This window comes from Punica granatum, chromosome 1 (assembly GCF_007655135.1).
Source record: "Punica granatum isolate Tunisia-2019 chromosome 1, ASM765513v2, whole genome shotgun sequence".
NCBI lineage: Eukaryota > Viridiplantae > Streptophyta > Magnoliopsida > Myrtales > Lythraceae > Punica > Punica granatum.
In genome coordinates this window covers 24513884-24533204 of record NC_045127.1, presented here as the reverse complement: position 1 = coordinate 24533204, position 19321 = coordinate 24513884, and the positions used below count along the sequence as shown (strand labels likewise).

The following is a 19321-nucleotide window of genomic DNA, read 5'->3' as shown; positions in this document are numbered from 1 at the left end:
TAGCTAGACTTGCTGTCTCTCAGTAATGGGGGGAATGTGCTTCGCTACCTTTCCCCGCCACTCCGCCGCATATGCCTCAAAGGTTTGATCCTCTTTCATCTCCATCATGTTGAGATCCAAGAGTGTAGGGGGTGTCTCCGCACAAAGCCTGTATTGGTCAAGGAACTTCCGGGAGAGGTCCGTCCAGGTGGGAATGTCAGCAGCTTTTAGAGTCATGAACCAGTCAAGCGCCGATCCTGTGAGACTGTCTTGGAATGTCTGAATGACGAACTCCTCATAGTCTCAATATTGCAACATCTTGCTCTGATAATGGCGTAAATGGTGTCGTGGGTCTTTGGTCCTGTCATATCTCTAGAAGTCGAGGATCTTGATCTTTTGAGGTAGCCGCATGCCGGAGAAGAGATTCCAGTTGTCGTCACCGTATTCGAAGCGGGACCCACCCTCTTGGAGTGCCTTGATGGTCTCCTCCAGTTTCTTCAATCTCCTATCCTGCTCATTCTCCGTTTCAGGGATAAAATTTACCGATGGAGCTGCAGGGGCGGCCTGAGTAGGCGTGCCGGGCTCAAAGGGAGGAATACTTAGAGGCGATGGAGCTTGATAGGAAAAGCTTATATGGGGTTGTGAAGCTTCGAAAGGGAAATGCTCAATGGTGTGAGCAGGAGCAGGAATGCTCATCATCGGATCAACCGTTGACCTTTGCCCCAGAGGTGGAAAGTAGCTCGAAGAAGCTCGGTTTTGATCTCTAAGTAGGGCCATGTTGGCTACCAACTGATTGACCATTCCTTCGAGCGCAACAATGCGCACAGAATCACCAAAGTTCGATGATGTATGTGCTACTAGTGGCGGGAGATGTACTGAAGAAGTGCCAGAATACGTTGATGATATGCCCACGGGAGTCGGAGGCGATAAAACCTGCGTCATGGGCGACTGAGAATGTGTCGGCATTGGTGGAGCATCTTCCTCAGGAGCATTGCGCTGAATTTCTTCAGCCATTCTAGCTCTCGAGGGGGTGTTATAGCGATGTGGCATTGCTAGTTGTAATTACCTGTGTCCAAAAGTGTGTAAGTGTGGGTGCTGAAAAGATGTCTACTAAATTAAACATACAAGACAATAATTAAATGAATGAAATGCATGAATTTCAAAGAAACGCTAATGTCATTTCTTGATTCGATTCAAATTCCTCGATCTACAAAGTTGACTCGTTTGATTTTAAAAAGAATCTAAACATTGAATCGACAATCCATCGCGTTCGATAGCCGAGTGAGCGTTACGTAGGACTGAACGGCGCGAAGACGCTGCCGACGACTAGTCTTAGGGATGGGAGACCTTTCGCGCCTTCGCCCGCGTCCAGTCTAGCGTAACGTTCAACTACGCTATCTCTCTGTCTAGGCTCTCGATAGCTGTCCTTGGGAACATTCAGTCGATGGGGTGATCATCGAAGAGCTGTAAGCTACAGAAGACATTACGAATGTAAGCCTGATCGGTCGGTTGGAGCATTCCTTCCTGCGGTAGATCTGCTGGTTCAGTGGCGCGATGCAGTCGAGCCCAGACAAAGAGTCGGACGGATCATCCTTACCTAGATGGAAGACTGTCAGTTCAATGTTTAAAATCGAACCAATGCAATGTCCTAATTCATTTGGAAACATGCATGCAGTGCAGAAAATAAACTATAACTGTGTCCTTTACAATTTACATCGCTTTTTGTGAAAAACAGTAAAAGGCCCGCCTAAAAAGAAAAACTACGGGCCCACTGCGCTTGCAAGTCTGTTGCCTCGGTGGCCGTCAACCTTGAGGTCATCGCTGAGATAAAGAAAATCATGACTGATCTTAGTTGAAGAGTTGAAGAAACAAAAGTTTTATTTGAATTATACAATGGATTGCAGATAATTAAAATATAACCAAATCCCTCTATTCACCTGAAAAAAGCTTTATTTGAAGAAACAAAACCTTTATTTTCAATGTATAACTGATGCTTCATATAAAAACACAAAATTAACGAAGAAAGAAAACTCAGAGCACTCACCATGACCAATATTTGGAGATCTTCGATGAAGTCTAACTCTTAAGAATCTCATCAGGCCTTTTAAATTTTATGAGTTTTTGTCCCGATCAGTAGGTTTTTCCGTGGTTGAAATGAGGGAAGAGAAAGACACAATTGACACAATTTAGATAGACCATGGGTAAGGAAGTATACCTTGACTTTTTTTCGTTTGATGATCAATTTGACGGAAGAGAGATCTCAGTCCCATGACATGCACATAACGGAAAACCTTTAGCGGAAAACCTTTGCATTTATGGATTATCCCCGAGTTCCAGATCAAAAATCAATGAATGCTAGAAAGTTACGGTGCAATCCATCAGCAAAATTAAGTAGACCTTGGGCAAGATATGGTACCTTGAAAATTTTTCCTTGGATTATCAATTCGACAGAGTATAGAAGCCCTTCTTCTTCCTCAACACAATTTGAATGACATGAAATTAAAGGGAAAAAACAGTTATACTATCCATGTTGAATAGTATATATGAACAGTATTCTCTTAAAAAAAATATGTCAAAATAGTGCCATGTTGGATTGGTATAATGATAGATAGTTATCTTCTAAGTATGTTTTCTTAACAGAAATTGCTAGAAGTAAAGTCAATCGTGGATATCTTCTAATGTTTGCAAGAAATATTGCTCTTCTAATATAATCAATAATATAATTAATGGTTATATTCATAATATAGAGAGAGAGAGAGGAGAGAGAGAGAATGCTAACCTCTCTATTTTCTTTTCCTTCGTCAATGTGCTTCTATTTGACGTGCTTTGTACAACCATCTTCAACTGGTTACCTAAAGAATACCAGAGGAAAAAAATAAAAAGGAATAATGGAATTTGGTAGATAATATATTATTTGAAAATTATGTTGAATCTTGTATTTGAAAGTATATCACGTACCCCACATGGCGGTGATTTTGGGAAGATTATTATATACTTCCTTGTGGCCATCATTCTTCGTGTAATCTTGACATTGTTCATCATCTCCTTCTACTAGAATTATCAGGCCTTCATACTTCATGTAATCTTATTATTGTAATCCTTTCGTACCTGATGCGATTCCCGCCAAGAATGATGAGACAAAAGGATCCCAATATCGTTCTATAATCAGAATTGATTGACAAACCTTCGACCCATTATTTATGACATAAACAAGAACCTTGGTATAATTGACCTCAACTCATTGTTTATTGCGAAACAATAACCTCAGTCTAAGAAGACGCCACAAACGGTGGTGGAAATCCGTTTGATAAGTCGATGATAAACACCATGGAAATTTCCGATAAATTTGAATTAGTTCTTCAAGAACCAAAGAGAATACTCTCACGATTTTCTGAATGTTCATCCTTTTAAAAATTGACTAAGATAAGTACATATAGACCAAAACTAATCCTAATCTGGTTATATCTCCTCATAAAGTAAGGAAAATAAAATCTAAAGTATCTATAATATAACTTGATTTATAAAGATATAAAATCTAAATATTTATAGAATATCTCAATGAGATTTAAATTTTAAACAAATCTATTGATATCGTCTCTTGATATTCAACAAATATTCTAGAAACTTCTAGAAAATGGCATTATGATGGGATTAATCATCTGCACCATGGACTTGGCTAGAATCTTCCAGAACTTGAATCATGTTGATGCATCTTTGTTGATCACGTGCTTCATGTTCAATGGGCCTCCACGAATTTGCTTGAGCCCAAACCTCTTGAATCAAGTCGTTGAGTTCATCTTTAAACTTCTTTACTCATGCTCGCGTAACCGGTCTAATTGGAACTTGAACTAGATCCCTCGAAGTCATGCTACGATTTGCATCATTCCCCTCTTCTTGAAAAAGATTTGCCCTCAAATCATTACCTACATCAAAAGGAAGCAAATCAGCAACATTAAAAGTAGCAGTTACATTGTATTCACCAGGTAAGTCTAGTTTGTAAGTGTTGTCATTGATGCGCTCTAGGACTTGAAAATGACCGTCCCTCTCGGAAGCAATTTGGAATGTTTTTGCGCTGGAAATCTCTCTTTCCTCATATGCAACCAAACCCAATCTCCGGGTTCAAAAATCAGTTTATGATGCCCCTTGTTAACGTGTTTTGCATACTGCTCAGTTCTTCGCTCAATGTTGAGTCTTACTTTCTCATGAATCTACTTGACAAATTCAGCTTTCTTTTTGCCATCGTTGGGCTGCACTCTGGATTTAGCTTACCTACATATGACACATCTACCACAAATTCTCTTAACATCTCCTTTCATAAATGGCCAATATAAGTGTTCTTGCAAATAACTAAAGTCTTTGCAACTCCAAAATGTCCCATTAATCCTCCACCATGAGATTCCTGTACTAATAACTCTCTCAAAGAACAATTAGGCATACATAACTTATTCTCTTGAAACAGGAACCCATCAGCCTAAAGAACTTACTAGAAAGGGTTTCCTCACAAGCCCGATATTCCGTGCAAAATTCATAGTCATCAACATATAAATTTGTAATGTGCTCAAAACTAAGCAATTTTGCATCAAGTGTAGAAAGTAATGCATACCTGCGAGAAAGTGCATCAGCGACTACATTCTCCTTACCTTGTTTATATCGAATGACGTATGGAAACGTCTCAATGAAATCCACCTATCGAGCATGTCTTTTGTTTAGATTGTGTTGGCCTTTCAAGTGTTTCAAGGACTCATGATCGATGTGAATCACGAACACCTTAGGCCATAGTTAGTGCTGCCACGTCTCTAAAGCTCGAACCAATGCATACAACTCCTTATCATAAGTTGGGTAGTTTAAGGCTGCCCCGCTTAGTTTTTCGCTGAAGTAAGCAATTGGTCGTTCTTCCTGCATAAGAACTGCACCTATACCAATACCTGAAGCATCACATTCAATCTCAATTTTTTTGAAAAGTTAGGTAAATGCAATAAAGGAGCGTTGATTAGCTTCTCTTTGATTAGCTAAAATGCATTCTCTTGTTCTTCTCCCCATCTAAATCCAACATTCTTCTTGATTATTTCAGTAAGTGGTGCGACTATGCTACTAAAGTCCTTCATGAACCGCTGGTAAAAAGTAGCAAGTCCATGAAAACTACGAACATTATCTACACTTGTAGGACTCGGCCACTCTTGGATTGCATGTACCTTCTCTTCGTCAACAGGAAAATCCCAAAAATACAAGCTTATTGGTGCAAAAAGTACACTTTTTCAGATTAACAAATAACTTTTCTTTCCTAAACACATCTAAAATAGATTTCAACTGTATCTTATGATCATCCAAGTTTTTGCTATAAACGAGTATATCATCAAAGCAGACAACAACAAATCTACCTATAAATGAACGCAAAACAGGATTCATAAGTCTCATAAAAGTGCTCGGAGCATTAATCAAATCAAAAGGCATAACTAACCATTCATACAAACCATGTTTTGTTTTAAAGGCAATTTTTCATTCATCTCCTTCTTTCATTATAATCTAATGATAACCACTCTTTAAATCAATTTTTGGAAAATACACAAAAACCATGCAGCTCATCTAACATATCATCTAAGTGACAAATAGGATGACGATACTTTACCGTTATGATGTTAATTGTTCGGCAATCAACGCATATTCTCTACGTCCCATCCTTCTTAGGTACAAGTATAACTGGAACGACGCATTGGCTCATACTCTCCCTCACGTACCCTTTCTCCAACAACTCACTTACCTGCCGTTGAAGCTCCTTTGTCTCCTCAGGATTTGTCCTATAGGCTGGTCGATTTGGAATTGTTGCATCAGGAACAAAATCAATTTGATGTTCAATCCCTCGGATTGGAGGTAACCCATGTGGTGTTTCCTCGGGAAAGACATTCTCATACTCCTGCAAAAGAGAAACAACAGAACTAGGCAGAGCGAGGTTAAATTCGTTAGTGTTGAAAAATGCCTCTTTGTACAAAAGCACAATCATCGACTGATTTGAAAATATTGCTCGCTTAATTTCACTTATTTTTTCATAGAAATTCTTTTGTTTTCTTTCTGATTTTCTCTCAATGGCCGAATTTTGATTTTCTTTTTCTCTCTCATTTTTCTCAACCTTGTGCGGACCTAAATTTGGTTCTCTTCGAGGCTCGCATGCAAGCGACCGAATCACGCGGCTTGGGAGTATCCACCTTCCTGTGAGGACGCGCAACGGACAGGCATGAGAAGGAGTCGCCACTTACCATTTTATGACCCGAAGGTCGAGAACTGATAAGTTACATGGGTCTAGAGGTAAATGATACACCTAGTTTTGCTAAGGCATCTAGTTTTGCTAAGGCACTGGCCGTTGCAGAATCAAAAAATCCGAATTCAGGGGTTTTGTTACGTGCGAGCCTATATCTCATACGCCCTCCTGGTACTCTAGCTTGCTAGATTTGCTGTTTTATTTATTTACCAAATGAATTAGGCAATGCTTGGCTTACACGTTTTGACACCGTAAATTGGAAAGAAACGATCGTCTCGAGTCTAGAAGCCAAGAGAAAAGCAAATATTCGGGTCGGGGGATCGGTCCACCGTCCTTGCATTTTGGCTAACCGGGCCATGATGGCCGGTTCACCATGTGGATCAGGCTCGGGTCTCATGCGATCTTGCTCGTCAAAAGGGTACATGAATCGGTTTGACTGGCTCTATCTCTCGAACCATTTGCTCACGAACCGAGATCCTTACAATTAATAACTTTACAAATAAATGCCTCACAACTGTACTCTCAAAATAAAATTGCAGATATACCAATTATGACAATTGGATCCCGGTTGACTTACATTCGGCTATTATTCCACTCGCGCTTACCGTGCGGTTTGAAAAAGACCGTAAATGAATTGAAAGCACGCACTCGTTATGTGGGGGCGTTGGACCCGTGATCGATGGTTCGGGGCGTTGGACCTCGTGCAAGACGTGCCCTATGGGTTCGGGCTTGAACCGCAGCAAATCACCAAGAAATAGAAAACTGATAAAAACAGATGAAAACAGATAAGTTATGTATTATGCCATATTTACGTGATTAACCAATTATGAACCAAGGTTGCTTGACATACAATTTTCTACCCTAAACAGACAAAAGAACATGTTTGCGTGCGGTACTAATTCAACTAACTTTGTGTGGGTTTATTTTTAATTGTTATGTATGATGACAATGCGGGCTTTTACAGATTTAAGATAAGAATGCATGTTTGCCTAAAAACCAAAAATCTAACCTCTTTTTGCCTAATTGCCCCTGTTTGATTATGTCGATTGCATGATTAGTTAGATTTTGTGATTTATGACAGATAAACCCATTCTAAACACAGACTTAAGGGAACGGGGGCACAAAACGCCACAAAGACGCCAAAATCTCTACTCTTACCCCATGGGGGCCGTACAATCCTTCACGGGCCGTTCCCCGCTTGTGCCTCTAATCTAAATCCTTAAGCGTCCGATGTTATGCTAGGATAACAGAAACACTTTAGTCGGGTGAAACGAGCAATGCAGATGAAACTACGCTTGCACAAGCTGCCCATCCCTACCTGTGGCCTAGAGCGTTTCGACTATCCTAACGCCTAGGGTGTTAGCGAATCACAAACCAGTGGTTATGCCCTTAAAATGGAAAAATGTGCAATGTGTTTAAGAAAAGTTGAGATCACGCAATACGGACTATCGAAAGTCGGTAGTCGATGTTGACCGATCTCTTAGACCCATTGGGGTCATGACAACCCCGAAAGAACCAAGAAAACGGTAGCTCTACCCGAGAGTGGTCTAAAGAGAACTCGTACACCCCGACTTGAGCAGCTTTAACTCGGGCCAAGACTCGAGTCAAGATGCACGAGTGCTCCCTAGATGCCCATGCTACGCGTGTCACATGTCCCAGTGCTTTTTAAAGCCGTGAGTTTAGAAAAGGGCATACCCGACAGATCATGGACCGTCGACGCGATTACAGGTTAATGGCCGGTTTATGCAATTTGTTAAGAGCCGAGTAGATTACTTCGTCGAATGAAATATCCCATTTTCAAAAGTTAGGATTAATTATTGAACGATTCATGCTATTTTCGTCTAAGATACACATTTCACGTGATCATAATTCATGCAAGTATTGAATCGACAACACGACAATAACAAATAAATACGAAACCGGTGCCGCCATAATCTCAGAAATTTCAATCAAACATTCAAGCATGCATAACAATATGAGATTTAACGGAATCAATAAAACGGCATCGGTTCATACTGAAACATGCATGGAAATCGGTCTAGGACAGCCTTATCACCCCCACAATGCTCGAAAATTAAAAGACCTAGCTCCTCTAAGTTTATAGAGAGATTATACCAGCTCCGAGGAAGGGTAAAACAGTTCGAAAATGGGCTGGAGACACATGGAACAGTGTTGAACAGCATTGGGCAGAACAAGGTGTCGTAAGGGAGTTTTCATGTTCTTCGAGCTCCTGGGGATGCAGCGGTTGTTCAAGGACTTCGGGGAGGCTCCCGACCTACAAACAAATAGAGTAAAAGAGGAAAAATGGAAGAGAAAGAGTATGCTATAAGGCTAGAACCACTCAACACAGAAACAAGTATAACAGTGGACTCGAGACGGAGCTTTCGGGTTCTCCAAGTTGTTGGTGTATCTCGACTACTTAGGGAACTCCCGGGGATTCCCAACCTACAAAATAGAGTGAAAGAAAATTGGAAAAAAGAGGAAAGAAAGCATGCTAGAAACTGGAGAACTCCACTGGCTCAAGAGATGCAAGGAGTGCACTTGTGGTTGGCTCGACGTGAGGATGAGGAGAGGCCGCTATGGCTGCTGTGTGCGGTGAACCGAGCTTGCTAGAGGATCCCTAGACGTGGCTAAGGGTGGTGCTTGGCGAGTTGGAAACTGAGATCGCCAATGGACTCAGGAGGTCGAATACGTGTGGGATATGTAGTTTGTTTTGATTTTGGGTTGATTCCGGAAGCGGTTGCCAAAAAAATCGAGAAAACTCAAGGAAGGTACGACCACTGGTCAGAGCTGGAACGACTTGCTGGAGGCTTCAAATGGTGAAACTGACCTCATCAATGGATTCGGAAGGTCAAAAATAGGTGGGTTATGTGGTTTGTTCAAGGTTTGGATGAAGATGGATGGGTAGTTACCGAAAAACGGCGTTTTTTTTACAATAATGGTTTTTTTCTGCTCACTCTCTTCTCCTCTGCCATTCTAGACGAATTCTCTCTATTTTTTTTTCTCTCATTTCTGAAATTTTCCAAATGAATTCCCAATCAATGAGGGTGATGGGCAAGAGATGAATGAAGGGCTTAGATCGGCAAGTTGTGCGAGACGAGAAAGCGGTTTAATGACTCTTTTTTTTCTTTCTTCTGCTCTCCTTGAACCTGGACGAAATTCTTCTCCTATTCCCTTTGTTTCTCTGCTGAATCAATGTGTGAAGGTGAGGGAGAGTGGCAAGGTGGGAAGGTGATCCAAAACTGGAAAATTACGCAAGACGGGAAAGCGATTAATGGGATTTTTCTTGCTCTATTCTACCTGATTGTACTTGTACGAATTTTGCTCTTTTCTCTCTCCTCTCCTCTTGCTTTGGTGCTGGTGCTGGAATGAATGCTGAATGCTGAATGTTTGAGGGTCAAAGGTAAGAAGAGAATAAAAGGTTTAGATTGGAAAGCGGTGCCAAAAACCGGGCAAATTCCCACGAACTTCCTCTTTTTCTTTTCAGCCGAACTTGGCCCCTATTATGCTCACCATGTTGATCGAATTTTTCCCCACCTTTAGCTGAAAATGAATGGGAGCAATGAATGAAAATTATGGGTAAGGAGGAAAGAAAGATCTAGATAGGAATGTTGCTCAAGATTGGAAAAACGGTTTAATGAACTTCCTTTCTTCTTCTACCAATGAACTTGGCCGATATTTCTCTCCAAAATGCTGACTGAATTTCTTTAGCTTCTTGCTGGAAATTATTGAGATCTTTGGGCAAGAGAGGGAAAGAAACAAGAAGGAAAATTGCGAAGTTGAAAAAAGAAAAAAGTTGAGTTGGAAGTGGGGTTCAAGAATGGAAGAATGAGATAAAAAATGGAAGAAAAAGTTAATGGGGAATAAAAGGAGAAAAACTGAACAAATGTAGAATAAAATAGGAAAGAAGGGGCTTGGATGTGAGTTAAAGATAAATATGGATGGAAATGTGCTAGATTAGGAAAGAATGAGATTAATTTGCAAATGAAATAAAGAATTTGACTAGTTTGTGAAAAACAAAAGAATGGGGCTTATTTGTAAATAATAATAAAAAGGCTCGTTTGCAAATAATAAAAGAGTGATGCTAGATTGCAAATAAAGAAAAAGAATGGAGCTAGTTTGCAAATAAATAAAAATGGGGAAGTGGTCATGGGTCCCGCATGGATTCAAGGGATGTTGGAGGAGTTTGCATCCCAACCAATTGCACATTCAAATTTCATAACACAAAGGACAAGGTACTGTTGATATGTGCAAATGGGCGATCCCGACAAGCCTGATATTGGTTTATCATGACTTGATGCATTGGGAGATTGGGAACCGATTTTGCCCGATTCGGGTGACCAAAGCAACATTAATTGATTCAATCGTTGGTTTGCATGTCTGTACGTTGTACTGCTTGTCAGGGCATGGTCTGTTATCCTTCCGTAAACTTTCTGGGAGGCCATGAGACCTTCCTTTACCACCATGCTTCTTGAGTAACCTGGTCAACCCTATCGATCTTACATTGAATAGTAGACCGACTTTGTATGATTATCTTCTGTTGGAGCTCATATTATGGCCTGGTTGGTTCAAGATTTTGTTGGCACCGATGGACTAAAATGGGATGCTGACTCTCTCTGATTTTCCTTCATTTTCTTTTGTTCACTCCTTTTCTTTTGATCACTCTCTTTTTGTAATCTCACTTTATCCTCATATACTTGTTGCGGTGTCAATGGTACAAGAGTGATTGATCGTTGATTAAGTACAAATGAGTATTTGTTCGTAAAGCTATCATGCTTCACACGCCTATCAAACTACCATGGACGCCCTAACAACAAGTGTCCTGCTTGCATTGGTACTACATCACACAACACTTCATCTTCGTATTTACCAATTCGAAATGCAACTAACACCTGCTTGTTCACTCTTATTTCATCACTATCATTTAACCATTGCAACTTGTATGCCTAAGGTATTTCAACATGGACAGTCCCAATTTTTCCACCATTATTGTGCTTGCGACATTAGTACAACTACCACCATCAAGAATCACACTACATACCTTGTCTTTGACGTAGTACCTAGTGTAAAAGATGTTATTTCGCTGCACTTCTTCAACTCCTTTTGTTTGCAAGTTCAATGCTCTCCTTGCCACCAATGTCAATGCATCAGGGGCTAAATATTCCTCATTGGAAACGTTCTCCAATTGGGCATGTTATCAGTGTCAGAATCTTCATTGTCGGTCAAAATTTCACCATTATCTCGCATCACCATGACTCGCTTGTTTGGACATTGACTTGCTATGTGTCCCCTGCCTTGGCATTTAAAACACTTAATGCCACGATTCCTAGAGGTAGAAGTGTCGGTTTTACCTTGAGGAACGTGGCTGGTTGCTTCTTGCTTTTGCTCGATTTTCGACTTCGATGTGGATTGCTTTTCATCTTTCTTCCATTAATTCGGTTTCCAAGTCAATGTGCTTGGACTTGGCTTGCACGTGTACTGCCCCTCATCTTGAATTGGTTCTCAATCTTTATGGCCATGTGCACTATATCCTCCAACTCCATATAATGTTGTAATTCCACGGCATTTTGAATTTTTTGGTTCAATTCCGCCAAAAATCTTGCCATAGTAGCCTCCGATCCTCCTCTACATTTGCTCTAATGATGGCCATTTCTATCTCCTTAAAATATTTCTCTACATTCTAGTTACCTTGCCTAAGACTTTGCAACTTATTATATAACTCCCGGTAGTAATAACTATAAACAAATTGCTTCCTCGTCACCTTTTTCATTTCCTCCCATGTATCTATAAGTGGCTCTTTATTTCTTCTCCTATTTATCACCAATTGATCCCACCAAACAATTGCATAATTCGAGAATTCAATGGCTGGCAATTTGACTTTCTTAAGCTCGGAATAACTATAATAATCAAATACAAACTTCACATTTTTCTCTCACTCAAGATGTGCTTTGGGATCACTCTTTCCTTGGAACAATGAGATTTTCATCTTAATACTACCCAAGTTATTGTCTTCCCGATTCCTAACTTCTCTAAAATGCCTTGCATGTCTCCTATTACTAACAACTGAATCTCGTCATCTTCTTCAACAAAACCAGGCCCATAATTCTCTTCATCTTCAAACCTTACTTCCCTCGGTTGAACTCTTTCCCTCCTACGTGCATTAGGAATGTTTTGTGGCTGCTCCACATGTATGTTCTCCATTTGATCTATTCGTTCATGAACCTGCTCCAACTCCAACCTCATCACACGCCTTATCTCACTCATCATGGCCTCCATAAGTACTTTTGGATCAGCCAATTCCGTAGCACCTTCGGGAATACTCGTAGCACTATTGTGAGACATGATTGCTGCAAAATAAAGTTAGAAAGAAAGGACATCACAATTCTCTTTCTTAGGTGTTTACATTCAAGAATGTGAATCACTCTACACTCGTATTTTCACTCAAAAACATACGTGGCTTTTTGACCCTCTAATGTTCTCACTACTCTTGCCTTTTTTCACTCGATAATTCTCTCTTCAGTTCTTTTGGAACTAAATCAAACAATACTCCAAAATTTCCAGCAGCAATTCACCAAGATCTCATCAAGGAAAATTAATGGTCAGAGGAAATTTAAGGAAGAAAGGAAACAAGAGAAAAGGCAACTATTATGAAGGATGAAATATATCAAAATGTTATACAGATGGAAAGATATGGAGGATAATATAGGGAAGGAAATACGGAAGAAATGATATTATGTAATTCGGGAAACATAATCAATGTGGATCAGTTAGAAAGGGAAATAACAACTTTAGAATGGTCTGATGCAAAGAATTTGGATCAAATTGACAACGATAACTTCTTTCTTTTCTTTCGATCTTTTCTTCTTTTTTTTCAGCTCTATTCTTTTTTTTTTTTGGCCGATTTTTTTTCTGACTAATAACAATCCAGAAAGAACAAACTTGACGAAACGAAACTCAGCAAATTTAAATGAAAATGATAAGGTAAACTTGATTTGGAGCCTGAAGCTCTGATACCAAATGATGTGATTCCCGCCAAGAATGACGAAACTCGGTAACAAAAGGATTCCAAGATCGTTCTATAATCAGAATTAATTGACAAACTTTCAACCCGTTGTTTACGACATAAACAAGAACCTTGGTATAATTGATCTCAACCCATTGTTTATTGCGAAACAAGAACCTCGGTATAAGAAGATGCCACAAACGGTGGTGGAAACCCGTTTGATAAGTCGATGATGAACACCACGAAAATTTTCGATAAGTTTGAATTAGACAATTTTCTGAATGTTCCTCCTTTTAAAAATTGATTGAGATGATTATATATAGACCAAAACTAATCTTAATTTGGCCATATCTCCTCCTAAAGTAAGGAAAATAAAATCTAAAGTATCTATAGGATATGACTTAATCTATAAAGATATGAAATCTAAATATTTATAGAATATCTTCATGACATTTAAACTGTAAACAAATCTGCTGATATCGTCTCTTGATCTTCAACAAATATTCTAGAAACTTCTAGAAAATGGCATTATAATGGGATTAAATCATCTGCATTATAGACTTGGCTGGAATCTTTTAGAAATTGAATCATGTTGATGCATCTTTGTTGATCACGTGGTTTATGTTCAATGGGCTTCCACGAATTTGGTTGAATCCAAACCTCTTGAATCAGGTCATTGAGTTTATCTTTAAACTTTTTTGCTCGTGCTCGCGTAACCAGTCCAATTGGAACTACTAGATCCCTTGAAGTCATGCTACGATTTGCATCAGTACCCCTAGCAGCATGGGTTAGAAGAGTGAACAATATGGAGTCAGTAGAAAGAGAAAGAAAAGAGCCAACATGATGGTTGTGAGAGAGATGGCCTGCGAAAGGATTGTGAATTTGCGATAAAAATTCAAAGTAGTCGTAATTGACCTCATCACTTACCGTCCCAAGATCAAACCCAACCCTTTCCTATTCCTCCCATGTCATGCTCTCCATATAATATATTGAAGTAAAGAATCAGTTAATTGCCGAGAATTCCTCCAATTAGTGAATGACTGAGAGTTAAGAGTTCAAAGAATGGAAATTGCTCCAATCGCTCAATGTCCGAGTCTAAGAATGGCATAATCTATTTGACAGCAAAATCGTGATCAATTGGAGAGGATATTATGTGCAATTATACTTAATTTGGGCAAATCTTTTAATATTTCTTTTATTATTCTTCTTTCCATCTAGATTCACTGCCTTGTATAAGGTTGAGGAGCATACCATATAAAAAGATTTGCGGCTTGTCTCTCGATTCCCAATCTTCCATTTGGTATAAGAGCCCACGCACCAAGACCTTTTTTGATCAACCATGGCAGCATAATTGTTTCCTTCAAGCGTCTCTGGCATGGCAGAGGAGGCACCTGCAGGAAGGAGCGTAAGCATCTTAGGATGCAATAGAATCCTAACTCGACGCGAGGGAGCAATGGGGATCTTGAAGAATAGCCAACGGAGTCATCTCCCGAGGTGGAGATTGCTGAGGACCAGGATCCCATGGCCAATGAGAGGGAGCAAGGGAATTCCCGGAACCCACGGAGAGGTGGCGACTACAGGGGAAACGACCATCTAAGGCTCGGAAGATAAAGATGAAGATGAAGAGGGAGATGGGAAGAGAACGACCGGAGATTGAGAAGTTATGGCAATAGGGAAATTATTCAAAGTAAATAAATGAAATGCTTATTACAACAGTTACATATGTATCTAAATCAATTTTAAGGCCTGAAGTGCCGGTTGCTCACAAGCCAAGGAAATGCTTTAAAATCTAACGTGGCAATCTCTCATGAAACGAATGGAAACCTCTCATCGCTTGAGTTTAAGGAGCCAGCTTTAATATAATATAAATAGATTGCACAATATTATGGTGAGATCTGGCCCAGCAAAGTCCAAAAGTCTCTAGATTGCAGAATTTAAAAGTTAATAACTTACGAAAGTCTAAGAGATTCAAATTTCGGAAGTCCAATGATCCTGACTCATAACATCAAGGTTGTTGGAAGTTAAAAAGTTTTTAGCTCTAAAAGTCCTATATATAACAGACGAATATCTCTCTTTTGCTAATAGACGATGATAAGACCTAGCAGAGTTTGTCGTCACCAATAGACCATCAAAATGCTCATATGGAAAAGGATTTAGTCGATTTCTTGACGATGATTTTAAGGTGATGAGGTTATAATTTGTTATCTTGATTTATGTAGTGGTAAAACTTCTCCATTTTCAATAGACGACTAGGTTATGTTTGGTTTTGGAGTTGAGTAAAGTTGAGTTTTGATTTTAATTGGTTTATGATGATTGTGATGTTGAATTATGAGAAAAAAGTTTGAAAAAGTAATAAATAGTTGAGAGAAAGTAATGATTGTGTTGTTGTAGAAAAAGTAATGAATAGTTGAAATAATTTAGTATTAAAAATTGAATTGAACTGTTAAAAAATTGAAGAAAAAAAAGAAAAGTAATAATTGTGTCGTTGAATTGAAAATAAGCGGAGTTAAGTGGAGTAAAGTTAAAAAAAAATTTGTAACCAAACGGGTATTTTCGTAGAATAAAGGAGATGATAGAGATACTCTTTTCAATTACTGTTACTATATTACTATCTTTCGAGTTCAAGGTGTCTTGATGAACATAGGTGGTCATTTCCTTTGAATAGCAATTGAGACGAGCATCTATAATGTGAAACTACCGACGGGAAGGAATTTCATTTCTCTTATTAACTATCTTCAGTAGGTTTGTATATTTACCTTTTATAGTGGTAGTTGATCAATCTATTACCGTAACAATCCTAGCCCATGCATATGTGCAGACTTTCGCCTGATGGGAACTAATTAAGGAATAAGTTCACCACAAATGTGTTGCAAGGAATTATTCCCATTCTCATTCTTGTTGCAGTTCCTATTCCTATTCCTATCACTTTGAGTGCCTGGGGTTGATTCTCTTAGCAAACCACAAAAAAGAGACTTTAGTCACATTTGACCGATTGGAACTTTTAATTAGAGGATCTACTTACAGAAATTTAGTGTTGTAGTTAATAAGGTGCAATTAAACCCAATTCAGTTCGACAGCAACTGCTATTTGGACAAAGCTGGTTTTCACCATTATTCAAGTGAAGTGGCATAGCCCGCGCGCTGAAAGTTCACCTATGGGACCAGCCTGCTCCAGGAAAATGTGTCTCAATTTCACCAGCCTGTGTATATTAACCACACAATATTAACCACACACAGATGCCTGGATCCACTTAAAATCTCAACAGTTGGATCTTTAGTTCGATACCGACAGCTATGACTGACCTCGTCAAGCTTAAATGCCTTTTCAGGTCATATTTGATATTTTCGCTGGCCTACTTAATTCCTGGCTCCATTCATCAGGAGGACTTCATGAACTGATAACAAGAAGCATTGATGCAATGCCCCGACCACGTCCCACATCAAGGTGATGGACCAAATCTGGATTTTGTACAAATTTCCTCACACAGCTCGAACAGAGGCTCACAAGTTGTGGCATAACTGGGACTTGATCGAGGAAATGCTGGCAGAGGTGAACACATCCCACATCAAATATCACAATTTTGAAAAGAGACAACTCGAAATATTGAAAAAAGAAGAATAAGTAACTGACCCGGGAAGATGGCAATCCTTTACAAGCAAAGATATTTCAAATGACGACCCTTGGTAGTCAAATTGAAGTTTTTGTTCGAATAGCTGCTTCATGCATGTTACATTGATTGCCTGGTTGTAGTGTGTTCAAGCTCATCACACATAAAGCCGAGCCCTGGTTACAGAATTTCACTTAATTAAGTTTTACCTACGAGTTCATTTCCTGTTTCCTCCTTTTCTTCAACTCCTCTATCAATTTGTTTGCCCTCGACACAGAATTCTTAATGGAACTTTTGCACTTAACGAGTTCTCTCGGATCATTACAAGTTTTCAAGATATCAGACATTGCTTCAGCCTTTCGCATGATAGATGATTTCCTCACTCGTGCTGCATTCCCATCTCCTCTGTAGGAATCTGGCAACTTGGCTGAATGTGGAAGAGAGGACATCATCTCATGCAATTTGCGTGCCATCTCTGTCCTTCCATTCCTATTCAATTCGTCATTCATTCTCTGGAAGCTAAGGCACTGAGGAACTATTCCTCTCCTTATCATGTCCTCAAACTCTGCAAAAGCCTCATCGAATCTGTACATTTTACAGAGCAAATGAACCAACATGGTGCTCGTAGCCAAGTCCATATCAAAGCCGCGACTCCTCATCTCCTTGCTAAGCTGCAGGGCCAACTCAAGTCTTTCCGCTTCACAGAGCATCTTTAGTAGCAGATGGTATGTGAGGCGATCAGGGTTATACCCTGATTCGATCATCTTTGTGTAAAGATTCATCCCCTCTTCGATTTTCCCAGACTTCGAGAAATACCGGAAGAAGTAATTATAAGTGGTTAGAGTAGGTGTAAAACCCCGACTAATCATCGTCCTAAGTGTCTTACTTGCTTCAACAAGTTCTCCTGCCTTGCAGAACCCCTTCACCAAGGAATTGTAGGTTGATAAGGTGGGACCCGACTCACAAATAAGGAATCGCTCCATCATACCCGACAGCTCCTTGAACCTCCCCGCTTCCCCCAACGCATCAATTACTGGGTTATATACGATAGCATTCAGTTCAATCCCTTCTCTCCTCATCTTGTGAATCAGATCCGTCGCCCTATCAGCTCGCCTCATCCTGCAATACCCTTCCACCAATGTGCCATACGTCACCACAGTCGGTTTCACATTTTCCCGTTTCATCTCCACCCAGAGCTTCTCAGCATGCTTCACTTTTTTCGACTGAAACCAACCATTCAGCAGTATGTTGTAGGCCCGAATGGACGGGTTCCAGGTAGTATCCGAGTCCCTTCTGTAATAGAAGTACTTCGAAGCTGCCCTTACATGCCCTTCCTTGCAAAGGGAATCCAGAAGAATTTCGAGCAGACTTGTTTCCACATCAGAATGGCGTCCGAGGTCTACCGTGTGCGAATATTCACATGTCCGAATTGCGGGTTGTGTCAGACCTGATAGATATACAGAGACTTGGCCATTTCAGAACAGAACTGCCTACATTCATTCGCAATTTCACATCCAAATCAAAAGTAGGAATGCCAAGGATTAATTACCAACTCGAGCATAGCGTCTGATCATAATTGCAAAGGTGCTCATCGAGACCATTTCTTCGCACCGTTCGGTTCCCGCAAGACGATCAAGAATCATCGACCAAGCGGATTCGAAGTCCCTCGACTTGGCGAGGACATTGATTACAGCATCGAACAGGGCTGAGGAGCACGAGAAACCAGGCCTCTTCTCCGCCCATAGAAAGAGACTGTGCAACAGCTTGGGAGATGAGTCGAAGTGGCGGAAGATGGACAGTAGCAGATCGGAATCCGGTTCAATTCCAGTCCGGTCAAGGGCGGACTCGAGAGGAGGGCCCCCAGTGAGGGCTGGGTCAGCGAGGAGGTCGGAGATTGTCTTGAACGCATCGAGGGAGGATGCGGGATTGGGGCCGGCATTCTGCTTGGGGGATGAGGGTGGGGCAGGAGCCGGAGGAGAGGGGTTTAGAGGCAGCGTTGAGGGCCACTTGACTAGGGGATTTCCAGGAACGTAAAGCCATGATTGGCCGGGGGAAGTGGACGCAGGGCGGGCAAGGGTTTTGGCGTTGGCGATAGAGGCGGAGACTAGGGTTTGGCGGACGAGAAAGCAACGGAGACGAGGGTAGTAGAGGATGTTCATTTAGCAGAGAGTGTTCATTTCAGAAGGAATGAGAAGAATCAACGGCGGGAGAAGGGGTCACCGACCGGGTGATCTGGCCGCCGGTGGATAGGTTGCCGGCGGCGGTGGCGGCAGTGTCGAATCTGAAAGAGTGTTCCGGAGTGACGAAAATGGGGAAGAACCCGAAAAGGAAACGGAGAAGGCTTAAAGAAATGACGAATTTTGGGGCTGAGTCAATTTTGCACCCTGAAGTTTGACGTATTGTCCAAATAAGCTCCCTGATGAAGGTTGAGACTTGTGGCACTATAGGCTACTACCTGCGCTACGCACGGATGGTGTAC

The 19321-nt window shown here is 40.6% G+C and overlaps 2 protein-coding genes across 5 annotated transcripts; both read right to left on the bottom strand.

The window, feature by feature from the left end:
- Positions 1 to 12089: 12089 nt before the first annotated feature.
- Positions 12090 to 14944, bottom strand: LOC116194285. Of its 2 annotated transcripts, none has more exons than XM_031523070.1 (2): positions 14487 to 14944; positions 12090 to 12579 (listed from the first exon to the last, which is right to left on the bottom strand). In XM_031523070.1, the coding sequence occupies exons 1-2, from the start codon at positions 14530 to 14532 to the stop codon at positions 12215 to 12217; spliced, it is 411 nt and encodes a 136-aa protein (XP_031378930.1). In that variant the 5' UTR covers positions 14533 to 14944; the 3' UTR covers positions 12090 to 12214. The 2 variants fall into 2 exon arrangements, with proteins under 2 accessions (XP_031378930.1, XP_031378922.1); XM_031523062.1 differs by lacking the exon at positions 12090 to 12579 and adding an exon at positions 13509 to 14010 and having other exon boundaries at positions 14487 to 14942.
- Positions 14945 to 16253: 1309 nt separating this feature from the next.
- Positions 16254 to 19225, bottom strand: LOC116188751 (pentatricopeptide repeat-containing protein At5g11310, mitochondrial). Of its 3 annotated transcripts, XR_004152282.1 has the most exons (4): positions 18392 to 19225; positions 16866 to 18289; positions 16538 to 16775; positions 16254 to 16434 (listed from the first exon to the last, which is right to left on the bottom strand). XR_004152282.1 is itself a non-coding variant. In XM_031518237.1 (2 exons), the coding sequence occupies exons 1-2, from the start codon at positions 18999 to 19001 to the stop codon at positions 17052 to 17054; spliced, it is 1848 nt and encodes a 615-aa protein (XP_031374097.1). In that variant the 5' UTR covers positions 19002 to 19225; the 3' UTR covers positions 16322 to 17051. The 3 variants fall into 3 exon arrangements, 1 of the variants encoding a protein (XP_031374097.1); XR_004152281.1 differs by having other exon boundaries at positions 16254 to 16775; XM_031518237.1 differs by having other exon boundaries at positions 16322 to 18289.
- Positions 19226 to 19321: the final 96 nt, after the last annotated feature.

Bases quoted from the DNA above. Each gene is read 5' to 3' on its own strand.
- LOC116194285 (XM_031523062.1), bottom strand. From the start codon at position 14,758: ATGGGATCCTGGTCCTCAGCAATCTCCACCTCGGGAGATGACTCCGTT. The intron at 14,011-14,486 runs GTATGCTCCTCA...CCATGCTGCTAG, and splicing joins GCCGCAAATCTTTTTATATG to GGGTACTGATGCAAATCGTA.
- LOC116188751 (XM_031518237.1), bottom strand. From the start codon at position 19,001: ATGAACATCCTCTACTACCCTCGTCTCCGTTGCTTTCTCGTCCGCCAA. The intron at 18,290-18,391 runs GTAATTAATCCT...TATATCTATCAG, and splicing joins CAGACGCTATGCTCGAGTTG to GTCTGACACAACCCGCAATT.